This window comes from Dysidea avara, chromosome 6 (genome assembly GCF_963678975.1).
Source record: "Dysidea avara chromosome 6, odDysAvar1.4, whole genome shotgun sequence".
Taxonomy (NCBI): domain Eukaryota; kingdom Metazoa; phylum Porifera; class Demospongiae; order Dictyoceratida; family Dysideidae; genus Dysidea; species Dysidea avara.
This window is the reverse complement of record NC_089277.1, coordinates 34169319-34185551: the sequence shown is the minus strand read 5'-3', so window position 1 is coordinate 34185551 and position 16233 is coordinate 34169319. Positions and strand designations below refer to the sequence as shown.

The 16233-nt window shown below is 37.8% G+C and overlaps 1 protein-coding gene across 1 annotated transcript; it reads right to left on the bottom strand.

The window, feature by feature from the left end:
* Positions 1-4975: 4975 nt before the first annotated feature.
* On the bottom strand, positions 4976-5632 carry LOC136259426 (uncharacterized). The gene has a single exon (XM_066052914.1). It carries the CDS (start codon positions 5630-5632, stop codon positions 4976-4978), a length of 657 nt encoding a protein of 218 aa, XP_065908986.1.
* Positions 5633-16233: the final 10601 nt, after the last annotated feature.

Sequence of the window (16233 nt, the reverse complement as noted above, 5' to 3'; positions counted from 1 at the left end):
TACATTGTAGAGAGTTTAGCTACAAAGAAACTACCATGTAGAGAGTTCAGCATCAAACAAATCGCCCTGTAGAGAATTCAGCTACAAAGAAATCACCATGTAGAAAGATCAGCTAGAAGAAGTTACCTTGTAGAGAGTTCAGCTAGAAACAAATCACCTTGTAGAGGGTTCAGCTACAAACAAGTCACCCTGTAGAGAGTTCAGCTAGAAGAAGTTACATTGTAGAGAGTTCAGCTACAAAAAACTACCATGTAGAGAGTTCAGCAGAAAAAACAAATTGCCCTGTAGAGAATTCAGCTACAGACAAATCACCTTGTAGAAAGATCAGCTAGAAGAAGTTACCTTGTAGAGAGTTCAGCTACAAACAAATCACCCTGTAGAGAGTTCAGCTAGAAACAAGTCACCCTGTAGAAATATCAGCTAGAAACAAGTCACCCTGTAAAGAGTTCAGCTAGAAGAAGTTACATTGTAGAGAGTTCAGCTACAAAGAAACTACCATGTAGAGAGTTCAGCTGCAAACAAATTGCCCTGTAGAGAATTCAGCTACAAACAAATCACCCTGTAGAAAGATCAGCTAGAAGAAGTTACCTTGTAGAGAATTCAGCTACAAACAAATCACCCTGTAGAGAGTTCAGCTAGAAGAAATTACGTTGTAGAGAGTTCAGCTACAAAGAAACTACCATGTAGAGAGTTCAGCTGCAAACAAATTGCCCTGTAGAGACAAACAAATCATCCTGTAGAAAGATCAGCTAGAAGAAGTTACCTTGTAGAGAGTTCAGCTACAAACAAATCACCCTGTAAAGGGTTCAACTACAAACAAGTCACCCTTTAGAGAGTTCAGCTAGAAGAAGTTACACTGTAGAGAGTTCAGCTACAAAGAAACTACCATGTAGAGAGTTCAGCTGCAAACAAATTGCCCTGTAGAGAATTCAGCTACAAACAAATCACCCTGTAGAAAGATCAGCTAGAAGAAGTTACCTTGTAGAGAATTCAGCTACAAACAAATCACCCTGTAGAGAATTCAGCTAGAAACAAGTTACACTGTAGAGAGATCAGCTAGAAACAAGTCACCCTGTAGAGAGTTCAGCTAGAAGAAGTCACATTGTAGAGAGTTCAGCTACAAAGAAACTACCATGTAGAGAGTTCAGCTGCAAACAAATTGCCTTGTAGAGAATTCAGCTACAAACAAATCACCCTGTAGAAAGATCAGCTAGAAGAAGTTACCTTGTAGAGAGTTCAGCTACAAACAAATCACCCTGTAGAGAGTTCAGCTAGAAACAAGTCACTCTGTAGAGAGATCAGCTAGAAACAAGCCACCCGTAGAGAGTTCAGCTAGAAGAAGTTACATTGTAGAGAGTTCAGCAGTTTAGCTGCAAACAAATCTCCCTGTAGAGAATTCAGCTACAAATATATCACCCTGTAGAAAGATCAGCTAGAAGAAGTTACCTTGTAGAGAGTTCAGCTACAAACAAATCACCCTGTAGAGAGTTCAGCTACAAACAAATCATCCGGTAGAGAGATCAGCTAGAAGGGTCACCTTGCAGAGAGGTCAGCTACAAAGATATCACACTGCTTCATCTTTTCTTCTTCCTGTAGTAAAGAAAAAATGACAGGTTAAAAAGCCCTAAAGCCGGCCATAGGCTGGCTTTGGGGGTATACAAATACAAAAAGAAGTGAAATCTAATCCAAAACAGCCAAGCTGTAAAAAAAGAGTGCGGCCCTGAGAAAGGCTATGGTGAAAAAAGATGTGAAATCCAAGGTGGCGGCCAAGAAATGGCTGTGATGGTAGGTTAATGGTAAAAATTTTAATAACAACAATTCAGGTGAATTTGGTGCCGCTTGGTCTTGGCACAAAATTCACCTGAATTGTCGTTATTAAAATTTTTACCATTAACCTACCATCACAGCCATTTCTTGGCCGCCACCTTGGATTTCACATCTTTTTTCACCATAGCCTTTCTCAGGGCCGCACTCTTTTTTTACAGCTTGGCTGTTTTGGATTAGATATGTTATATCTGCTAAACAAAACAAAATCTAACTAAATCACATGCACCAACCTATCCCACTAGTACACAAGGATTGATAATAGCCAAAGTGTATTTTACCATTTCAGTGGACCTTTAAGTAACAGTCCACAGGAATTCTTCACAGATTAGCTATAATTTTTATTTAGGTTGTTCTCTTTAGCCTTTATGACCAAAATACATGCATGAAGTGCATGGTAGCTACCACTTGTGACTTGTGATCAACTGACTCTGAGAAAAAGCTTCAAGGTTCTTCCTTTGCAAGAGCACACTGAGCCGGTTTTTCCTTGCACATGCAATGTATTTTGTAATGCTGTGGCTCTTAGATATGGATGGGATCCTTTTAGCTCTCTCAACATTGTGTTTGTACTTGAGTTTGCTTACTGAAATCTGCCATGAAGTTGAAGTTGAGCCCCATTTGCAGCGGCAAGCAGTTCATCCTTGCTTCATCAAACACTAAAAATGGTTCTTGTTTAGATATGGCTGCAAATGGCTTCCAGGAAGGTTGATATGCGAAAATATACTATGATGAAAAGTTTCCAATCTCCATGCTTCAAACAGCTGTTTCACCTGTTTATAGAAGACATGAAATAACTTAGAATCGCTCATACTACCTGAATATTTGAAATAGAACACTAGTAAAATTGATTTTCTAAGCTACTGGAGGAATGGCTGTTCAATTTGATGACCTTGCTTCTCTCCTTTGCAACAAGTGGGATACACATTATGTAGTCATAATGGGATGGACAAAGGGCGTAGCCAGGATTTTTTGAAAGGGGGTTCCAAGAGCAGTATAGAGTTACCATAAGCAGGGGTCTGGGGGCACAGCCCCCAGCCGCTGAGAGACTTTCAATATTTTATGAATCAAAACTCAGCAAATTGCTATATTTATGCAAAAAAGTACAGTAATTATAAGTGCCTTTGGGATGAAGCTAGGACTAGATAAAGCTTCCTAGTAGAAACAGACAGCATAACACATAGAGACACATATTATAGTGGTTATCTCACTGGTAGCTATAGGAACCATGAATTCATTGATACAAATTTAATAACTTACAATCAAAACATTATAATTAACTACAAAATATGCATTGCATAGCATAGTGGATTCATTTTGCATATCAAATTATTGGAGTTCTATATCTTTATACACTGTTACAGTACACCAAAGCTATAGCAGTATAAGGTCATGCTCAGTTTTGCATTCAATGTTAGAAAGTCTGATAAACTTCACTAATTCCTTAATGTATGGATATGGATGTTCACATGCATGTTTTATTAGAATAGCTATACGTGACTGCTCTATTAGAGTATATCGATCTTTTTAACAAGTTTTGAAGAGGGTTCATGTTACCTCTGTAAATCCTTCCCTGAGCTAGAGATGAATGCAAGCTTTATCAAATGTTGTGCTGTGCCATTACACTATATTACTCACTCATTTTGTCCTGCCACATGGTATGTTAGGGTCCTGCATGCATGCTGTAAACTCAGAAGTCTAAATTTTAAGGGGGGGTTCTTGAACCCCTCGGAACCCCCCCTCCCTACGCCCCTGGCTGCATATACTTTTCCGTTACATCAAATTAATGTTTATGAGGATCTAGATCTTCTAGAGATGCTTTTACTGAGTCAATCCCTAACATCAATGAAAATGACCTATTCCAAGCAGAAGCCACATTCTTTATTATCATTGTAAAATTTTTAGCTTTGTTTGCTTTTGTATGTATGCTTTCATGTATATACTTTATGTTTACAAGATACAGTAGTAGCTAGAGCATCATGAATAATAAATATATAGTAAAATTTAACATACAAAATGCTGACACAATGATAGCTACACCAATCATGAAATACAAGCTGAATGGCTTCTAAAAACAAACACTACTTATAAGGTTACCACTTACAGTTGCAATAAAAGCAATAATGTACCAATATGCACAATGGGAATTAAAATAGAGTATGTACAAGTGTATGCGTTATCTAGAGATTTATGATATTTTAGTGTGGGTTGGGGACTAGAAACCGATAATATACCAATTGGGGTGGCCTAACAGTGTGGTCTGGAAAGAAGAGAATGTAGCTATCCAGGAAATGATTCAACTGATATAGAGCAGCTAGGAGTCAGGGATGGGTGGGCACTCCCATATCCACATGCAGGGTTTCATGATTACTCCACATAATCAACTAGTGCAAATCATTTACTGAAATTTCATCACTTTGAATACTACTCAGTTAGAGAATATGATAGTCATATGTATAGGGCCTTTAGGCTATTGCTAAAATAATACTAAAACGCAAGTGTCTCTAGATTTTTTGTCTTTGCATATATAGTTCTATTTGGATACACATTACAATATTATATGACACTATATATGCCAGCATGGAGAGTGTAAGTGTATGATCCTTCATTTCTCTATACTTATTTCTAATGTGCACGTGTTTAAAATTAAAAATAAAAGTACATAATAGAGCTACTAAAGATACAGTGCGACTTTCATACAATTTTCTGTATGTATTCCATTTGTGTGGCATGTGCTTTCGTGGCCTTGCAACTCACTACCAGAGCCTTAATTGATATTCATGGGGATGGCTGTATTGGCACAAGGCAGAATTAATGCCAATATAGCATGTAATTAATTGGTTGGCTTTAACACAAGTCAGTTACAATTAATGCAACATCTATTATTATGGTTCTTTGAGGTGTGTGGCTTCATTAATTACATGGCTTGAGCTACTTTTAGTGGTAAGGTAATGTATGCAAAGAGAAACAGCAGTGGGCGATTATACGTAAGTACTATATAGTATAGAATTTAGCATCTTATACTTTTTAGAAAAAATATGCATAGAATTAGAATACAACAAAATAGCTAATTTATACAACAATACAACAAACAACAAAATAGCTAATTGATAAAACAAACAACAAAGTAGCTAATTTAGTTAGCACGGTGCCATTAATCAGTTTTCTCATGGAGCTTGTTAGCAATAGCTTGTTTCACTTCACTGATGGTTTCAAACAATCTCTTTGGCTGAAAAGACCGTACTATTGACAGAGGAACCATTCCACCCAAATCTATTCGAGCCACTCCATGCAAGACACACTTATTTGGATCTCCATCTACATTCAAGAACACAAATCCTGCTATGTGTTTGGTCGCTCGTACAGGTTTACCCCGACAGGGATAGTCTGGATGCTCAATGCTTGGACCCATCAAGTATGCACCAATGTCACTGTCATCTTCACCACCATACACACACACCGTGTCTCGATCTGAAACAATAAAATTTCCTGCAATCACTTCATGAGCAATAATGTAATTGTCTGTTTCCTCTATGGCCTTAAATTGTTTAATAGCATTCTGGAATTTATCACGTAATCCTTTTGGTCCTGGTATGAAGTATTGTCTGGCGATAGCTGGGGCAACATCCAGTTCAGCTTCTACATGGAACATTCTCCCTGGTCTGCCTTGATCCGTATCTCTATACATAATCCTGATCCCATGCTTGTTCTTTGCTTCAACCCAGTCTGTCTCCTTTATAAGGGCTAGGATCTGATCACGATGGTCGCAGACTATCTGCCAGTAGTCAGGGGATGCCAATCCTTCTGCCATTGTGTATGTGAGTTTGAATGTTTAAGCACCTGTAACTTGACCAAAAACTAGATATACTTTTAGAGGAACCTTCAGCTGAAGGGCTAGCTACTTGAAGCTTCAAGATTAATAGTTTAACAATTCACTTTCATACAACTACAAAACAGAGCGCTGCTTATATACTCTATACTAAAGGTAAGTGATGTAATGTGTATAGGAAATGATGTAATGAAAGTGAAACAGCATGATCTACAACATGTCTAGTGTCTACTGGTAATTGTCTTCTATGTACAACAAGAACAAAGATGGTGCTGAATTGGATTGAGGTGTTAACTATAACAAACTAATATGCCCGAGATTCTTCCCAGTGCAAAGGAGCTCACTACTCATCACGTCAACTAGAAAATAAAAAAGTTCAAAGTTCATGGTTTTTTGCCAATTCTCGAATAGAATGCATGGTGCTAACTTCCTTCAGGGAAGAGTTACACTATATGGCTCATGGGTTTAACTTCATAGTAGCTGTACCATCAAAAATACCTTTAGAGTAATGTTAGACCAACCCAAGTTGATTCCTTTATTCCAATTTCAAACATTTTACATTAGTGAAATTGATGTGGGCGGGAGGTTATTGTTATGGCTGAAAACCTTGAGCAAAAACATTAAAAACAAACCCACTATAGTAGAATAAACACTTTGTGAAGATCCTTGAGATGGAAATAGCTAGGCTATGATTTATGTGAGGCTTTGTCTGAGGCTGAGTTTGTTGATCCTACTGGTTTGTCCTCCTTTGTTTCTTGCCGTCTAATTGCATTGGATGAAAATCCTGGTGTAAGACCTATTGGTATTGGTGAAACTGGGCATTGCCTAGTAGCAAAAGTAGTTCTTTTTGAATCAGTTATCCACGTGATGATATCCAGGCTGCTGCTGGACCCCTTCATTTATGTGCTGGAAAGTTGTCTGGCTGTGAGGCTGCTGTACACTCTCATCTTCAGATGTTGAAGTGGTCATTTTGGTTGGTGCATCAAATGCATTCAACTCTTTGAATTGTCAGGCAGCATTGCACAATATTCAAAGACTATGTCCATCAACTTTCTACCATCCTTATCAATACTTACAGGACTGATGTCAATTTATACATCGGAGGTGAAACATTGCTATCAGAGGAGGGTACGGGGGATCCCTTGGCAATGCCCATGTATATATGCTTTGGGAGTTGTTCCTTTAAATAACACTAGCTAGCTCTGTCAGATGAATTTGTCAAGCAGGTTTGGTATGCTGACAATGCCACAGCTTGTGGACATTTAGCTGATGTTCAATGCTGGTGGAACCATCTTGATTCTGCTAGCCCCAACTATGGTTATTTTCCTAATCCATCTAAAACTCGCTTGATTGTGAAACCTTCTCACTATGATGCTGCAGTCTCAATTTTTCATGGTTCAGGTGTCTTAATCGAAGGAAAGTGCCACTTAGGAGTTGCTTTGGGCACAGCTTCTTTTGTTTCATCGTTTGTTAGTCAAAAAGTTTCTGTTTGGAAGCATGAATATAATCAGTTAGAAGTTTGGCTGATATATCTGCAACACAACCACATGCAGCTTATGCTGCTTTTACACATGGTATTAGTAGGTGGAACTATCTGGTCAGATGCATTCCTGACATAGGTGATGGTCAGATGCATTCCTGACATAGGTGATTTACTTTGTCCATTAGAGGAGGTGATTCATACCAAGCTGTTACCCAACCTGACTGGACAGTGTGCATTTAATGATGTCGAACGTGACTTACTGTCTCTTCCTCCTAGACTGGGCATTATCAATCACCTAAATGTACATCTTCCCAGTTTACCTCTTTGTTTTAGCATAACTGCTCCTTTGGTGGACCTAATTTTGAAATAATCTTCTATACAGTAGATGTTTTGGAGCTTCCACTACTGAGGTGCCAAGCAGCTAGCAATTGCCAATTATCGTCAGTTTTTGTTAAGTTTCTATAATCATCTCTTGCCTATTCTTGCATGTACCCAAGTTACAATGTTCTGTACTACTCTCCAGTGAGAAAGGTTCATCTAACTGGCTTACTACTCTTTCACTCTCAGACCTTACATAAGGAGCCTTCCGTGATGCCCTTTGTCTTCGCTATGGTTGGCAGCCCTTTTCCTTGCCTTCTAGTTGTGTTTGTGGGAAGCCAATGACTGTTGAGCATGATGCTTTTAGCTGTTCTTTTGGTGGCTTTCCTTCAATAGGGCATATAATGATTTGTGGGATATCACTGCCTTGCTGTCAGAAGTCTGCCACAATATTTGCACTGAACCACGTGGCCTTTGTCAGTAGAACAATTCCACTACAGATCTGCTAATGTTGAGGATGGTGTACAGCTTGATGTGAATGCTGAGAGTTTTGGGGGATGAGATAAGATGGCTTTCTTTTTCATTACTTTGTTCTGCAGTGATGTGTATAAGAGGATACAGATTAAACCATCACAGGTGTAATTTACAAGATCCAGCCATTGACTTGGCCTGCTCCAACAATTTGGAATTGGAGTAATTTGATGATGTATTTTTTATGTGTATCAACCAAGAAGTCCGAGATTGCGTTTACCTAATTATATAAAAAAGAAATAGCTAGCCACATAATGAAAACTTTCATCAGTTTACGCAAGCGGGAGGAAACAGGGGATATTACGCATCATAATATTTTTTTACAGTAGACTACCTCGCTCGCGACTCACTACCGTGAGTCTTGATCTTGATTATATTCATGTGTGTACATGGGTGTCCTGGTTATGTGTGCATTGGTAAAGAAAAGTACCATTCTGCCCAAATGGTCAGAGTAGGTTATGGCCGTCATATGTATTATACTACTAGCCATAGCTGAGGAACACTTTTCTCTTTTCTTAAATTCGAAATCCAATTTATACATGTGCTCATTATAGTGAAGTGAAAAATCACATACTTACACTTCCCATGCTGGCATCTAGTGTGTAATGTGTATCCGTATAGAGCTACTTACATATATATGCAAAGACAAAAAATCTAGAGATATACTTGCCTAGCCTATAGGCCCTGTACACGTGGCAAAATGTATTTTCTAGCCAGATTGATGATTTGCACTAGTTAGTTGATTGCATGGGGTGAAACCTGCACATAGATAGTGTGTGCCCATGCATGCATCTCTGAAGGTCTGGCTACGCCTGGCCCACTTGGCTGCCAGACCAGGATCATCACAAGAGTGTCATGTAGATATACCTATACAAATTTATCACCTGATCTGTCATCTGTACTTGTTGCTCACTAATGTATAAAATAATCAATGACCTGGTAGATATTAATGTGTACCATCAGTTTAGACCAAGCAACACCATAACTAGAGGTCACCAAAGATTTCTGCAGTTGCCAACAAGCTTATAAGAACTCACTCCTTCTTTCCTTTTACAATAAAATTATGGAACCAACTAGATGATCATATTATCCAAGCTCCATCTCATGATTTATTTAAGGGGCAAGCAACTATGTCCTATGGCTTCCATGAATAAAATTATGTGTTTTATATGAAGCTGTAAAACCACAAATACTGTTCTCCACCTGATGAATAACACATGTTGTAGTTGAGACATTGAACTTCTGTTTAGTGCAATCTGAGTGAAATCCTCTGAAGTATGTACAAATTATGGCGTGGATACAAAACACTGTAGTTTTAGCACTAAAATTGATTCTCCTCTTACAGTTAATTGTGAAACTCCCCAAAAATTCTTGCAGTAGCTTGCAATAACATTATCTTTAAAAGTATGGAAACAGATTTTTAGAAATGACTACTATGGCTTCAAAAAAGGAGATTACAGTTTTTCATAGAAAATTTAGGGAGTTCAATAGCTCAATTGATAAAATACTTCAAAAAATTACTTCCATACTTTTGTTATAAGCATACTTAGGTAGCAGATGACAAAGTTTAAGAAGTGTAGAATTAAAACTGTAAAACTAGATCCAAAATTTGTAGACTCATTCTTTGGCTCTAAAATACTACACAGAGTCTTAAAGTCAGTACTTCTAGTTGGAGATGGTGATTTACCACAAACACAACTGATGCAAAAGGGGATGGAACGCAAGCACAGATCAATGAAAAACAAGATTTTGCATGTGAAACCATAGTAATTAGTACTGTGCCCCCTTGATAATTATATAAATTTGTAAATAAGTAGCTAGCTACATATGTACAAATATACTCATGATTGAGTTTGTACATTAACAAATATATATTATATGAACACTTAACTAGAAAACATTCAAAAATCATTCACTAGAATTAATTATGTTTTTTTTATAATTATGCCATTACTACATACCAATTTGGAGGACATAAATCAATTTTTAGATGATGGAATATTTCCAGTCAATAGGTAGATTAATCATCATAGAAAGACTTCTCAGTAGAGGTGTGCAATTATCTAGATATATTTGATTATCGAGATATCATAAGACTTATCAAGATAAGGATGATAGGTTTATTAATCTAGATAATAGTAAATTCCGTAAATTATTTGTATACCTGATGGTGTAGGCATCTCCTGGAGACTCCAACTCTCCTACCACTTGGGAACAGTGTTAAGACTAACATTTTTCACTTTATGATAGTCTTCAAATTGCAATTTGCTCACTTTACTGGTTACAATATTGGCAGTACTAAAATAAATAATTGTTTCAGTTATCGAGATATGTTAGATAATCGAGATAAATTCAAAGGAAATATCGAGATGTGTCTAAATTAGTCATCGCACACCTCTATACTTCTCAGTGGTTTAGAAGAATCAAATTTAAAACTATGTTCACTGAGTAAAACCATTGAGTATAAATAAGGTGAAGTCAACTACCTGTATATACATGTAGCAAGAACATGATTGAGATGCTCTAATGGTCAGGACAAATAAGTGCACTCACTCTATCAGAGCAGTCAGCTATGTAGTAAGTAAAGGTCAGACTGTAAGTCATCTAGCTAATAGAGAGTTTAGCTGCATTACAAGTCACCCTGTAGAGAGTTCAGCAATGTTACATGAGAGAGTTAATTCAGCTACACTAGCTACAATCAAGTTGTCCTAGCCTGTAGAGAGTTCAGCTACATAACAAGTCACTGTCTAGAGAGTTCATCTACATAACAAGTCACCATGTAGAGAGCTCAGCTACATTGCAAGTCATCTTGTAGAGAATTCAGCTACCTTATAAGTCACCTTGTAGAGTATAAACAAGTTACTCGGTAGTTTAGCTACAAACAAGTCACCCGGTAGAGAGTTCAACTACATAATAAGGCATCTTGTAGAAAGTTCAGTTATATGTCTCACCCTATAGAGAGTCCAACTACTGAATTGGAAATGCAAAAAAAACCTTTAAAATATATAGCATTTAAGTTTGTTTACTTTCTGGCTGGGAAAGCTATTTTGCTACTATAACTTCATAACGGGCCATTATAAATTGGGAGCCTTTACTTTGGAAAGCTCACACTGGCTGTCTATTCAATAACTCATTTGCAGGAAACTGAACACATTTTGGGAAATGTAATTCATTCCTACATAAAGAAAAATGTGGCATACCATCTAGGGCGGAAACAAATATCAAATTTTAAGAATCCGAATATTGTTCAAATTAACAAACGAATTAACGAAGATTAAATGTGTAATTGTCTGATAAACAAATATTAAATGAATAATAGATATTTCTTAACAAACGAATAGCGAATATCCGTACATTCTTTTCAGCGTTAATGTTGATGGGATTCAATACAGTAGCCCAAAGGAAACGCTAGTGTTCTTTTAATCAGTAAAGAGTACTTCCCAATGTATCAGTCGCCAATTCCATTGTCTATACTATTGGAATAGAATCATTTTTCTCCAATCTTGATACTATGCGAAACTCCTGACCTGATCATGTCCTTTCCTATGTATTAAAACGTTATGCTTACACACATACAATAGCTTCAATACTTGAGGTTATCTTTAACTAATCTTTGAACACTGGTAATCTTCCTATGAATTGGTTGGCCGCATATTAACATAACACTCCAGACCTGTATTCAAGGAAGGTGTACATAATGACTACTGAACTCACCAATATTGTTAACATCTATTTGTTTCAAACCTTCATTTCATTCTACATAATATGGAAGATCTCAATAATTATACAAGAATTTGGTGTGGATGTATTTCCATGGGGTATCCACAGTCAATGAAATCTACAAAGTACTGTTACGTACATGCATGAATGAAATCTGTATGAAAAAGTATTGGTTGAGCCGCTTAGCAACAAATTTTGATGAAATCATTCATATCAGTGGAAGTATGTTAAACCATTTTAGATACAGTGCCACTTTAAAATCACTGTCTTAGGGCATGTTTGGAAACTCTAAAACTAGGTTATAAGCTCATTGCTAGCAGACAGGAAATCATACAAATGCTTCAAAATCTTTGTTTTTGCTAAAATAGCATGAATGTTTTTAAAATTTACAGGTGCAATGGACGCCTCCCTTGATCAGCTTTTGGACATCCATCTCGTGCTTGTCTATGCACATGCAGTGTTTCAGTATATTATAGTTAGTATTGAGCACTTTTATGGCTTTACCGATACATTTTCTATTGGTTTTATTTGCCAGCTAGGTTCTTTGAGCATGATATGATTGGTAATTTTTTATGGCACCATATCATGCAAATTGTACCAAGTTTGGTGACAAAGTGAACACTCTATACTATACAACCTTCCAGTACAGTAAAATAATGTAAAGACCACACCAGTATCAGTAGCTCCATTATGTAATGTACGTAAAGGACCTGAAAAATTATTAAAGTGCTAGAATCGGGCTTGACATCAAACTTCATGGAATTCCTGCCTATGAGAAACCACACGGCTGGACATGTATATGGAGTTCTACTTCAGTCTGAAATCAATCTATACACCTAGAAAAGCATGAGTGACCAACAAGAAGGCTAAACCTGTGTAGGCAGGAATCATGCTGAATCCTATAGATGACAGTGAAATATTAAATGCAGAAAAAAATCCCAGGCCATTGTAACTTGATCCCTGCCAGAAGCTTGAGGAGACATACAGCCTCAAGTACAGTGTTCTCTTCTGTTGTAAAATTGGTTTTAGTACAAGACACACACTCAGACACACAATTGCTATAAACATTATTATTTCACTCACTTTATGAAGGAAGGTAATCATATACTGTGGCTTCATTATTGGTATACTGACATATTGCTTCATTATTGGCACAAACCAATAATGGTGCACAGGAATGTATGCGCGGATTCACCAGTCATTGCAAAAAAAGTTAACAAACAAGTACGCAAAATATTGGAATTTTCAGCTAGAGTAGGAACCATAGCACATCGTTAAAAAGTACTGAAACAAGCTGGAGTACTGCATGATATTAAATCACAGTAAAACAAAAAGAAGTGTTATATCTCTACATGTGCATTTCCGTTATGGTATCTTGAGCACAGTAGGGATATAACACTTCTCAGTTATCCTCATGATGTTGTTATTGAACATTCACACATTCAATTTACTTCTGCGTCATCTCAAGGAGCTGTTATGACAATGAAAGTTGGGCCAACTGATTTAGAATGGCCACTGCTGCTGTTGCAGAGCAGAAATTTCACATTTGATAACTTCGGTACCCCCAGATACTGTGAACCCTCCTTTAGTTGCTGAAATGATTGCTTCTGAAACTCTGTGTGATGGGCAACTACATTATTTGAGGCACTCTAGTTATCAAGCTCGCTACCCATTAGAACTACCCATTTATCATCCGCCTACAGTTAGTAATAGACCTTTAGTATTTTCCAATCCAGATCCCTCTGTTTACGAACTGACTTCTGGCTTTAATGTACCACTCTATTCCAATGATTACCATCCATTCATCTCTTTGCTTAATCCGCTAGTACCTACCAGTTCCCACTCTTCCCTCTTTACCCTGTATTCATCTTTCCCCACTATGCCAAGTGTCTCCCTTCCAACTTGATTGTATATTTAGTATAATTATATTATTTTAGCTCATGTGTGTATGTATTATTCTCTATATAATATTATTGTTGTTTCACTGTGATTTAATAGCATGCATTACTCCAGCTTGTTTCAGTACTTTTTTTCATTGTACTATGGTCCATACTCTTAGACTAGTTGAAATTTCCAAATTTTTTGTGTACTTGTAGATATGTCATGGCCACAAGGGATTAGCCTGATATATATATGCCTGTGCCCTCAGGCCTGTGGCCCTTGGGCTTTGGCATATAATAATGAGGCAAATTCCAAGTGCATGGCCATGGTATCATATGTATAGGGACCACAAAGGAGTAGGCGTGGCCAATGAAATGACATCACCCAAAAACCAGCCTCAATTTCCCAGATGACAATGAGGCAGTATTGGTTTAGTAAAACTAAGCCCAAACAAGCTTTCGAATCTACTGAAATGCTTTCAACATATTGCTACAGAATTTTTTTCTTAATTATTTAATGGAATTTTCTACTGACTGACTGAGTGAGTAACTGACTGATACCTTCAGACAAGCATAACTCGATAACGACTAAGGCTACAGGTTTGATTTTTTGGCAGTGGTTACTGAACTGACAGTCACATGAGATCTACCAAATAGACTTTTACAGGCTATGACAAGGGCCAAACAGCAAATTATACAGTAGGAATGGGCAATTATATGAATCTAGTCTGCTTTAATAATCACGTGAGCTACAAGTTCATGAATTAAATTGTGGGATACAGCGTGGTTCAGAGGTGTGTGGCTTGAAGCACACACCCCTGAACCACACACCCTGCTCGTGAAGTAGTAGACTACTCTCCAGGACACTTGTCTACAATATTATGGTGAAGAATTGTGAATTACAAAAGGACTGCTAGCTATAGCTATATCAATGTGTCTTGTTTCACACTTTACTGAAACGATAGCATTTTTGTAGTATGCGCATTGCATTGAATGTGTATTATACTTGCAAAAACACTGTGCAAACTAATCAGATTTCTGCTTAATGGATTGCATATATTTGCCGTTATAAAACACAATTTAGATGATGAGCTGTATCACAATACCAAGCACCTCCTGAGCATACAAAAACACACCAAGTGCACACCAATACAGCTACAATGTATATTCCTGTGCAGTACATTTTCACACACTAGTACTGTGGTACTGGGGTAATAAGATATACTAATGTAGTTACTTGTCTCAGTACACAAAATATGTACCATCTGTTGTACTAATACCAACATAAACAATGGTCCACCATGAACACAGGAATTCTTCACAACATATATTTAGGCTGTCCTTTACTGAAGCTTTTTCCACAATCCCAAGTCTCTGATGGTAACATTTTCTGCCTTTATGACTATAGCAGTCCCTTTGTAATTCCTTACCATCCGTAGTTCCAACATAAAATTGTAGACGGATGTCCTGAAGAGTAGTCTAAGTGGAGGAGTTTCAGACCATGCCGTGCATCCCACAATTAAATTTATGCACTTGTGTACATAGCTCACATGATTATTAAAGCAGGCTAGTTTCATATAATCGTCCATTCCTACTGTATAATTTGCTGTTTAGAATTAGTTTGCCCTTGTCATAGTCTATTTGGAAGACTGATCTCACGTGACTGTCAGTTCAACAGTCCATCAGTAATGCACTTGTCAATTTCATGCCCCACCCCCCGGGAATACAGGGGATTGACAAATCGTGGTGTCAAATTCCCCACTACTGGGGCAAAATCGGCTGTCAAATCCCACTATGTCCCCACCCCCATAGTAGGGGATTTGACAACGCCTCAAGGAGATGACTAAGCACACATTTCATGCATGCGCGAGTGCATGCGACTAGTAATAAACCTGCCCTGTAGCTAGTAAAATGATAGCAAGTGCGATTTTATTGTTTAGAAATGCAACTACCGAAAATCGGTCAGTGAATTGGACAACTGTCAATTGCCCCAGGGGTGGGGACAAGAAGCAATGTCAAATCCCCACCTGGGGTGTGGGGACGCCCGGGGGTGGTGCATGAAATTGACAAGTGCATAAGGCCACTCCAAATAAGTTCTCTGTTTCCCGTCCTAGGCTCAGGCATATTTGCATGCGGGCGGGCGGTCCATTTCCATTATAATATTGGCAGCCTTTCAGCCATTATTTGCCTGGTATGTAAAAAGCTGCATAAAAGCATGCTTAAGCTTGTACCTTCCTTTTAAGTTGCAAAATAACACAAACGCGACACTGCTGACACGTGAGCTAACATAGCTTTAGTAAACCTGTACAGAATGCAAGAATAACCGGAAAATAATGGAAGAATACGGAAAATAATGGAAGAATACGGAATAATGGAATATCTTGAGCTGGCAGCAATCACACGCGGGCGGTGGACGGGAAACAGAGAATTTATTTGGAGTGGCCTAATCACTGCCAATAAAATAATAGTGGAGAGGTACTATTATTAACTCTTGTTAGCTCTTCCCTTCTTGCTGTTTCCATTCGCTTTTCATTGCCCATGCATGTGCTTAAGATGCGGTTGCACCTGTACTGTTGCTAGCTTTCTATCTATTTTCAATGTTAGGTAATCGTAAGGCTGCAAATTAATACACTTTTCCGGTAGTAGTTTAC

Bases quoted from the DNA above. Each gene is read 5' to 3' on its own strand.
- LOC136259426 (XM_066052914.1), bottom strand. From the start codon at position 5,632: ATGGCAGAAGGATTGGCATCCCCTGACTACTGGCAGATAGTCTGCGAC.